The following is an 11,047-nucleotide window of genomic DNA, read 5'->3' as shown; positions in this document are numbered from 1 at the left end:
GTCAGACAAGGTCACTTGAGAGACCTAGTATATGAGGCCAGAACGAGGGAAGAGCATGCAAGGCTTCCACCAGCACCAATGGCACCACCACTGCCATAACCACAGCAAGCAGAACCTCATGTGATCACTGTGATTCATGTGAAGGTTAATCAAAATGATACGTGAGGCGAGACCCAAAAGGTGAGGCACTTATAGCATGTGTATCAGGTCCAGCAAAAGAGGCTTAGGACAAACAAGTACCAGGGACCAATGTTGTCCTTTACTGAGGCAGACCTAGATATGGTACAATATCTACACAACGATGCTCTGGTAGTGACCCTCAAGATTAGAAAATGCCAGGTAAGGCGCATTCTGATCGACCAAGGCAGCTCTGGTGACATCATGTATGTCAGATGTTCCAAGGAACTTGGTCTTCACCGAGATAATTTGGAGTAGTCAAACAGCCCAATGGTCAGGTTCAATGGAACGCTAACATGGCCTCTAGAAGCAATAAATTTGGAGGTGCAGGCAGGCACCAGGAATGTTAGCATAGAATTTATGGTAATTGATACCCCCTTCCCTTACAATGCTATATTGGGAAGACTGTGGATGCAGGCAATGAGGACTGTTCCCTCAACACTACACCAGTTGTTACGATTTCCAACTGAACAGGGGATTGAGGAAGTCAGAGGGGATCAAGTGCAATCAAAAAATCGCTCTATGGCAGCAATGAAATCCAATTGTAACGTGCGAGAGGGAGAAAAAGTGGAAATTGAGGATGAGGACATGGAAGTCCTTGATGATGTCGGCAAAGAACCAGTCGAGAAGAGCGATGAAGCCTTGAAGAAAATTCTGGACCAAAAAGGAGATGAAAAGCACTTCTTCTTTCTCGGCTCAGGCTTGGCCGAGGAGGAGGAAAGAGAATTAGAGGCTTTCTTACGGGCCAACATAGAAGTATTTTCCTGGACACCATATGAGATGCCAGGCATTGATCCCGAGGTCACATGCCATATGCTGAATGTAGACAAGTCGACCAAACTTGTTATCCAACGAGCAAGGAGGCCGACATTAATGCATGTTGAGGCGGTTGAGGAAGAAGTGGACAAACTGCTGGAAGCCAAAGCCATTCGCCAGGTGAACTACCCTACTTGGCTAACCAACACTGTGGTTGTGAAAAAGAAGAACGGCAAGTGGAGAGTTTGTGTTGACTTCACCAACTTGAATAAAGCTTGCCCCAATGACAGTTTCCCACTACCCAAAATTGATCAGTTAGTAGATGCCACTTCAGGGCACGGAAGGATGAGTTTCACGGACACATACAGAGGCTATCACCAGATAGCAATGTATGCCCTAGATGAGGAAAAGACAACATTCATCACCCCGAAAGGACTCTATTGTTATAGAATGATGCCTTTCGGGTTAAAGAATGTAGGAGCAACCTACCAGAGATTGGTTACTAAGATGTTCAGGCATCTGATTGGGAGGACGGTAGAGGTCTATATTGACAACATGGTCATGAAGACCAAAGAACTTCGAAACCATTTGGCAGACTTGAAGACAGTTTTTGATATTTTAAAAACATATCGGCTTCGACTCAATGTTTCGAAATGTGCATTTGGAGTCAAGTCTAGTAAGTTTTCTGGGATACTTGGTCACCGAAAGGGGTATTAAAGCAAGCCCAGATCAAATCAAAGCCATCCTTGACTTAAAAAGCCCGACATCAGCAAAACAAGTACAGATGTTGACTGGAAAGGCCGCAGCCCTGAATAGATTTATAAGTCAAAGTTTTGACAAGTGTAAACAATTTTTTAATTTGTTAAAAAAGGCCACCGATTTCTTGTGGACAGAGGAGTGCGAAGTCGCCTTGTTCGACTTGAAAAAATACTTGATAACCTCTCCAGCTCAATCAAACCCAATACCTAGAGAAAAATTGTTCTTATACTTGGCAGTTTCAGAGCAAGCAGTAAGTGCAATGGTAATCAAAGAAGCAAAGGGAGAACAAATGACAGTGTATTATGTGAGTAAAACCCTAGCAAGTGCAGGGACCAGGTACTTAACCCTAGAAAAATTGACACTAGCCCTGGTGATGGCTTCGAAAAAATTGAATCACTATTTCCAAGCCACAAGATTGTGGTGCTGACTGAGCATCCTTTGAAGTCCCTGTTACAGCAAGGAGATCTAATAGACATGGTAGCCAGATGTGCAGTAGTGTTAGGCCAATATGATTTGGAGTTTAGGCCTCAAATAGCAATTAAGGGCCAGGTTCTAGCCGACTTTGTGGTCGAGTCCACCTCTGGTGCCATCCTGTATCGAACTTCGATGAGCCGTGACTTGGGATGCCCAGGGGAGCAGGGGCCCGAGAACTCCACTCTAGCAAAACAGAAGAAAAAAGAGAAACCAAAGCCCTACGACATTTACGTCAGTGATTCCTTCCACCTATATGTTGATGGAAGCTCAAACCGTCAAGGAATGAGGGTAGGAGTAGTGTTAGTATCGCCAAATGGGCGAATGATAGAGCAGTCTATTCATTTGGGATTCAAGGCCTCAAACAATGAAGTAGAGTATAAGGCACTGATTGTAGGGTTGAAGTTGGCAGCAGCAATAGAGGCCGATGAGTTAATGGTCTTCTGTGACTCCCAACTTATTATAAATCAAGCAACATGCGAGTATGCAACCCGAGATGAACGAATGATAGCCTATGTTAAAGAGGTTGTCAGATTGCTTTCCTTGTTCCAAGATTGCCAGCTATAGCAAGTTAGTCGAGATGACAATAGCCACGCCGATGCCTTGGCCAACCTAGCTAGTGTAATATGAGGCAATGTGTGTGGAGATGGGTCCAAGTTGAATGGATGTAATAATGATGTTCCTCAGGGATGGCAAGCTGCTAGATGACCGAAAAGGGGCACACAAGACTAGATTAAAGTCGGCCAGGTTCAACCTAGCAGAAGATGGCCATCTCTACAGGAGATCCTTCACTGGATCCCTTTTCAGATGTATACATCCCTCCTAGGTTGAGGACTTTCTGTATGAGATTCACGAAGGAGTTTGTAGAAGCCATGGTGGGGGCAGATCACTTGTCCATAGGGCCATCACTTAAGGGTACTGGTGGCCCTATATGCAGAAGGATGTTGAATCCTATGTCAGAAAATGCGAGAAGTGTCAAAGGTTTGCACCTTTGATACATCAACCAGTAGTAGATTTGAACCTAGTATCCATCCCTTGGCCATTCATCCAGTGGGGCATGGATCTTGTTAGACAACTTCCCCAAGCAACTAGGCAGAGAAAGTTTCTGCTGGTTGTAACTGATTATTTCACGAAATGTGTAGAGGTTGAACCCCTTGTGAAGATTCGAAATACTGATGTGAAGAACTTCATATGGAAGAACATCATCACTAGGTTTGGGATCCCGAAGGCAATAAGAGCAGATAGCAGTACACAGTTTGATAATAAGCTAATCAAAAGCTTCTATGCAAAGTACAAAATCAAGAACTACTACTCTAATCCAAGTTTACCTCAGAGCAATGGTCAGGCAGAAGCATCCATCCAATAAGACTATCTTGGATAGGGTCAAGAAAAGGCTGAAAGTAGCAAAACGGAAGTGGGTGGAAGAGTTGCCCAATGTGCTATGGGCATATCGAACTACGCCGAGAAAATCAACTGGGGAGTCTCTTTTTGCCATGGCTTATGGTATTGAAGCAGTTATCCCACTTGAAGTCGGCATTCTTGGAATCAAAACCCAGGGAGTAAAGAATGGGATTAACGAGGTTAACGAGGTACTCCTAGCCCGAGATCTGGACCTGCTAGAGGAGAGAAGAAAGACAACAACAATTCGGCTGTGGGTATACCAGCAGTAGCTTGATAGGGCTTACAACAAGAAGGTCAACCCAAGAGAGTTCAAAGTTGGGGACCTCGTCATGAGGAAAGTTGTCAGTAACAAGAATGATCCTAGGGAGGGTACGCTTGGCCCAAACTGGGAGGGGCCATATAGAATCATCTCGGTTGCCGGTATTCACCCAAAAATCTTTTATATTCACCCAAAAAAATCTTGATTACCGGCAATGGGGCATATCGTCTTGAAGACACTGATGGCAAGGAGTTGCCAAGACCCTAGAACACTTGCAATTTGAAGTTTTTTTATCACTAATTTTTTGTTTTTCGAAGTTTATGTCATAAGTTTATTAGCCGAAGTAATAATAAGATGCTAGTTTGATTTTTATGAACTTGGAATTTGTGCGATAGGACTGACCAGTCCTATAACGATGTTTCCGAATGAAACATGACAAATAACTTAAACTTATCTATGGTAAAGTTGAATTATACTTTCCATACAATAGAGTTGAACTAAGTTGGTAATGTTTCTGAATGAAACATGACGAATAACTTAGACTTATTATATGGCAAAGTTAAATTATACTTGCATATAATAGAGTTGAACTAAGTTTTTGATATTTCTAAATGAAACGTGACGAATAACTAAGACTTATTATATGGTAGAGTTGAATTATACTTGCATATAATAAAATTGAACTAAGTTGGCGATGTTTCTTAATGAAACGTGACGAATAACTTAGACTTATTATATGACAGAGTTGAATTATACTTGCATATGATAGAGTTGAACTAAGTTGAAATAACTTAGACTTGCCATATCGGCAGAGGTGAACTCAGTTGAATAAATTCATACTTGCTTAATGTGTCGGCAGAATAGAACTAAGATTGCTTTTGTTATATTGACAAAGAAACCAAGGTCAAAAACCTCGGCTAATCTTTGTTTGAATCTGACTTCGGGAAAAGACCATAAATGCATAATGTGAACTTAAGTGGAACTTAGGTTCACATTAGGGGGCAGAGAGCAGGAATGATAAATAAGCTTGAGAGCTTGGCACCTGTTGAAATTTTTAGAGCAAGTTACAAGTTGTAGTTAGCTGAGGTAATAAGGCAAGGGGCATCCGAGGTATTCATTACCCGAGATAACCAACCAAGCTGTCAGGCTTGAAAGGGTCGGAAGGGTGAAGTCTTGCTAGAAGACAGCGAATACAAATGAAGAAAGAACACTTGTAAATTTTTTTTGAATAGAATATTCTTAAATGTGGTTTGACCGAGATCACGGTAAAAGGAGAACTCCGAGGTTATTTGGCCCAAGGTGACCAATTAAGGGTGCAGCCGAGACGATACGAGTACGAGATGATGTTTGGCCGGGGTATTCTAACCTGAAGTGACCAAATAGAAAAATTGTACTTAAGAGAAGTGCTAACATATTGCAAGTATACAAAACAAATGAAGACAGATATAAGTGTTCAACACTTAGAAAGTGAAACAAACTGGTTCAAAAAAAGAAAACTTGTTCAAATACAGACAAAAAAGGCACATCGACCAAAAGTAGAAACTGTTCAAACACAGAAGCTTACAAACAAAGGAGTACATAGAAAAAGTAAACATCCTAAGTATTTAGGTCTTCAGCATTTTTGTCAGATAGCTCAACATCGGCAAGTGGAGTTGTTACAACCACAGAAGCCAGTTGTGCTGACTTTTCAGTTGCAATCTTGGCATCGATTTCAAAGAGGGTCTTGTCTAGACTCCTTTTGGCTGGAGTGACCTTGGCTTCAGAAGTTGCTTTAGGGGAGACAGTTTTTGAAGCCTCGTCCCCTACATCCTGAGTTAAGTCTAGGACTTACTCATTCAAAATAGGGGACTTAGCTCCAACAGCAACATCGGCCTCAACCCCTTTGTTAGCCTCGGCATCTTTGTCATCGCCTACTTTCTCGAACTCAGATGGAGAAGAAGGGAAAGGAACCTTGAGTTGGCCGATATCGCGCAAAAGAGAATCATTGGGGACCGATAATTCCTTAAGGACAGCCATCCAGCCGAGATAATAGCCTTTGTTGCAGGCTAGATTAACTTGTTGTTTGTAATGGTCTCAAACATCGGCTTGCCCCTTAGCATAGGCCTTATCATCTGCCTTTTTGATCTCGACTTCTTTGAAAGCAAGTGCATTCTTGAGTTCAGCCTCGGCTTGGGCCGCCTTAGCTTTTGCTTCCTTGAGTTGAGCTTTGGCGACCTTGGCGATGGTTTCTGCAGCTTTGGATTTCTCCTCAGCTTGACTTTGAGCAGCTTTGGCAGCCTTGGACTTATCCATAAAATGACGGGCTTGCACCTCGGCCTGATTCAATGAAGATAGGAGTATAGTAGCTTCCTTGGTCCTTTGAGTTAACTCTTTCTTCACTGCCTCGACTTTGGCTGCGAAGGAGTGAGCATGCTGGATGGTCTGAAAGAAAATGAGCAAGTTAGAAAAACCTCTGGCTAAATGCGTAAGTAAGTAAGAAACTGAATGAAAAAATCCAAGATAAAGACTTACCAAAACAAAGTGCTGCATTATGAGCACAAAGTTTTCATAGTTAGTGATCTCGGCCATTCGAACCATATCGGATTGTAGGAGAACAACCATGGAGAGAGCAGGGTTGACTTGGATGTTGTTTATCACACTATCATCAGCCAACATGAGACGATCCCCAACCATAAGCACAGGGGACCAAGGCTCCTTGGAGTGAGAAGAACTAGGGACTTCAATGCCCTCAGACCTCGGCTTCTTGGTCAGCGGAGGGTCGGATGGTTCAACCTCGGCCTGCCTCTTCTCAATTTCGGCGAGCTTGGATATGGGAACAGAATCCTCTGGATCTTGTTCAGAGTCAAATGGGAGCTGGGTGATAGTGGCTTTTGCCTTAGCCTTTTTTACCCTTTTTTGCTTAGGCTTTGATTGGGATTGGGATGAGGACTGGAGAGTCACAATATCAAGTAAACCAGCCAGCATATCCTTGGCAACAGTAGGTTTGCAACCCATCTCGTCGGTTGTTGTAGTGATGGTAACTCTAGGGCCGAAATGAATCACAGGCAGCGTGATTGGTGGATTCGCTGGATCGTAGGCCGATGCCTCTAAATCTAGGCATCTCTTACTTCGAGTTCTGTCGGCAAGGGCGTTAATAGAAGCTCGGTGTCGACGTTGGCGCTGAGCTGGAGGAATTAACTGGGGAGCAGAAGTTGATAGATGCTTTGCTAGATCAAAAGTTGAGGCTTGATCAAGCCTTGGTGATGAAGTAGTTGGCAGAGTTGTAGCAGAGGATGGAGACTTGTTTTTCCGAGGGACATCGGATAGAGGGCTGCGGTATGTCGAGATGTAGTTGAGAAGAATTAGAGCCTTGTGAAGTTCAATTGGTAGGCCGAGGAGGCGAACCAAGTCTTTGCTCGACACATAGGATTGACGAAAATTCTTTTCTGGCTGGGGAAAAGTTCCAAAGACAAAGAAGGAGCATTAGCACAAATGAATAGAAAAATGACTAAGTAAAGTAGTAAAAAAGGAACTTTTGGAAGGACTAATTCTTTACCCTTGTCATCCCTAAAAACTTCACGGTGCAAGAGGAAGAGGTAGAGTTCATCATCTGGCTCGAACTCCCAATTGCCTGAGACAATCAGGTAGTCGTCTGCCGCGTCCTTATTTGAGTCTGGAATGTCGGCTATCAGTTTGTACTGGGTGAATCTCGGCTTGAGGTAGTATGTGTAGCCAGAGTTGGTCTTAAGGCCACACATTATGTAGTAGTACTGGATGTCAGATAGGGTTATTCTGGCATTCTGCTGGTGTGCCAACTCGACGATGCCGTTAATAATCCTAAAGGAGTTAGCTTAGGGTTCAGTTTGTAATAATGGAGGACTTCCCTAAAAAGGATATCTAGGGGAAACCTGACTCCACCCTCAGAAATGGAAACTACTGGAAAAGGCATGTAATCCTAACCTGGCATAATAGAGTCCTCCTTACTAGCCAACCTGAGATGAATGTCGGCTGGAATGGAGAACTCTTGCCGGAAATGCTTTATTTTGGCCAAGGTATCTACCCTCCACCTAAACATATCCATGATCTTGGCTTAGAAGTGTTTTGCAAAGGACTTCAGGGAAAAGACACTGGCAGGGGATTTAGAACCTTGACTAGATCCTAAAGAGGCACTAGTACAAGAATTTTGAAGATCTAAAGGAATCTTGTTTTAGTTTTCCTAAAGAATAGGGTTCTAAATCAAATCCCAAACCTAAGTCTATGTGGAAACAAGAATCAAAGGCAAGAATCAGGAAACAAAGCAAGAAAAGCAAGAAAATAACATAATTCAGACCCAAGAAAGCAACAGAGATTCAAGAACACTAAGTAGGTGTATGCAAATGTGCAAAAGTCAAGAACAATGACAAATTGTTAAAGCATCAAATATATGAACAGTGCATATATGTGTGCAAGAACCACGAACAATGTATATACACACAAAGATAGATTGAACAACACAAAATCGCAAACAAGCACATTTGGCATTCTGAATGAAGAAAAAACAGAGTACAACTATACAGATACAAGTCTCACAGCAACAGATGCGATGTGAAGCATATCACAAAAGGAAAAAAAGTCATGATCAAGGACAATAATGGCTAAAATTAAAGGACAAAAATTTAGGACTTAAAGAATGAGGCCGAAAACGGGGATGCCGAAGCAAGGTTCGCTGTAGTCAGACTCCGGAGGTATGAAACGGAGCACGGTTGCAAAAAGCTTTGAAGGTATGAAAATGGAGGTTTTCGTTGAGAGAGAAAGTTTGAGACAAAGAAGGAAATCAAATTTGTGATGTGAAAAGATAGAGAGACAGAGAGACGAAGAGAAAGAAAGAGAAGGAGTTTTGTTAAAAACACGAAAGGGTAGCAAAAATGTTTTGATGGTGCTTTGGGCGACGTACCTGACACGCAGCATGGATTAAATCGACGTGACTTCATGGCGTGTATCAGGTATGACCTATTGAAAATGGAACGCGTGTATGAAACGGTTGGAAAGGCCATGCGTGACAGCTCATGCGCATTTAGAACTCTTGGAATTCTTAAAATAATGATGCCATAACCTCAACTAGAGAAGGGATCTCGGCTGAGATATTTAAAGAACTTGACTCTTGGTTCTTAATCATTGATCAAGATGGACAGTTGAGTCCTGGGTACTTGAAACCAACGAGTCATGATCTCGGTAGAAGGGAAGAATGAATTTTAATCGACATAATATATGAACAAGCGATGTAGGTTTCATCACTTCAGCTTGCTGAGGTAATAGAACCTAGGGGGCAGTTGTGAGGACATATTTTGCGAATGACAGCACGTGGCCAAGGTGACGCCAAAGTGTCAGCCGAGGTGCCACGTGGTCTGGTCCTGATGCCAAGGTAATCTTGGCTAGCCCGAGGTTATCTGCGGAGATACCGGAATCCGAGAGAAACAGATAAGGGACAAGAGTCCTAGAACAGGGGAGGGTCTCAATTAGGATAAGGATAAGGTTCATGAAGAGTTTATCCCTATCTAGCTGAAAGTTCAAGATGAGCATTGAGCCTGAGTCCACTGAAGTGAGGCTTCTACGGGAATCAGGTCAGTGCTGGTTATAAAAGCAGGGCACCCGCATTGGTTTCAGGTATGGGTGACATACTGTGATCAGTAAGTTATTTCTTGTGAGTTTAAGCACAATTTGCTATATTTGAGAGATATTAATTACTGACTTGATCGTCAGAGTGCCCCCGGGTGAACGAACCACCACCAGATTCTCATCTTCTTGTTACAGGTTATTGGGCTTAATCTATTTTGTCGGTGCTTTCCAACCGAGTTCCCCGTTTTGTTGTGTGGTAAAAAATCAACACCTACAATGTATATATATATATTATCATTCACCTACAATGTATATAAATTATCATTCAATATTTTCTTTCACTAACATTAGCAATTGATCGCTTTGGCTTTTCATGTTAGCTGATGAAAATAGTATCAAGAAATATGGTATGTTTGGCATTATTTTCATTTTCTATTTTTAATTTTTGAAAACATAACAAACAGAAATTGACACAAATTTTTATTCATAATTTTTTTTCTTTCTAAAAACACTATTCTTTTTTGAAAAAAATTTGAAGTTATTTTTGAAGAAAGAAACTATTCACACAAAAATAAAAATGATATGAAAATGATGATTATTATCGAACTTTTCATTATTTCTGCTTCTAAAAACATAAACAATCTAGAAACAAAATCATTCAAAATAAAAATGATACCAAACACGCTTAATTTTCTTTAATTTGTTTCTACATTTTTTGAATTTAAGGTGCATGTAATGATGAAGTAGAATGTATACAATGACCACACACAAATGAAAATTTCATTCCAAATGAGAAAGAGTTAAGAGTCATTTCATAATATGGAACGACAATTCTTTTTTCACGATGAACTATGATGCTATTTGTAATGTATTATATATATATATACACATTAATAATTCAAAGATAAAATTAAAATTCTAATCAAATGATTATTTCATTCTACCTTCATTTGAATAAATCAAACCCTACTTATGTTATTTGCAAAAACTTGACTTGAATTGAAACTCCAGCTTGACGCTTCTTCATTTTATTTATTTATTTCAAGGTAAATAACTCAAACAATCATATCTAATAAATTGTGGGAGATAGCATAAGAGATACAAGTTGCATAACTCCGAACAGATTTGGGCAGGGCCAACAAGTCGAGTTAGGATGAGCATGGCTACATGGCCAAGCTAGGATTCGAGCAGGACCAAAAGTTCGCTCAAACACCGAGCTAATCATGGGCTCAAATTAGGTAGTTTGAACAGTCAGGACAAGTCAACTCACATGTCACTAAACATGGACTGTGTGAGTGATTTTCCGACCACACTGCCAACTCAGTATTCAGCTGGAGAGCACTGGCAGAATAGATGGCACCTGTCTGACCTGCAACAGAAAGAGAAGATTCCAGCGGTGGTTCGTCCACCCGGGGACACTCCGACGATCAAGTCAGTATATCTCTCAAAGATAATCAATAATGCTAAATTCACTGGACAAAGCATAAAAGGCCTACCTTAGACCCATGAGGGTGCCTCTCTTTTATAGCCAACATAATCCTAGTCCCAATAGAAGCCTAGCTCCAATGGACTTAGGATTACTGCTAATCTTGGACTCCCAGTAGGATTAGGATAAACTCTCTAAGAGTCTTATCTTTACCCAAACTGAAG

At 41.5% G+C, this 11,047-nt stretch overlaps 1 protein-coding gene across 1 annotated transcript; it reads left to right on the top strand.

Moving 5' to 3' along the window:
- Positions 1-447: 447 nt before the first annotated feature.
- Positions 448-2,730, top strand: LOC145799665 (uncharacterized). The gene is made up of 3 exons (XM_082889274.1): positions 448-1,609; positions 1,929-2,062; positions 2,149-2,730. The coding sequence occupies exons 1-3, from the start codon at positions 448-450 to the stop codon at positions 2,728-2,730; spliced, it is 1,878 nt and encodes a 625-aa protein (XP_082745400.1).
- The last annotated feature ends 8,317 nt before the right edge of the window (positions 2,731-11,047 follow it).

This window comes from Camellia sinensis, chromosome 9 (assembly GCF_055761805.1).
Source record: "Camellia sinensis isolate YWXY chromosome 9, ASM5576180v1, whole genome shotgun sequence".
In the NCBI taxonomy this organism is placed as follows: Eukaryota; Viridiplantae; Streptophyta; class Magnoliopsida; order Ericales; family Theaceae; genus Camellia; species Camellia sinensis.
This window is presented reverse-complemented; position numbering and strand designations above follow the sequence as displayed.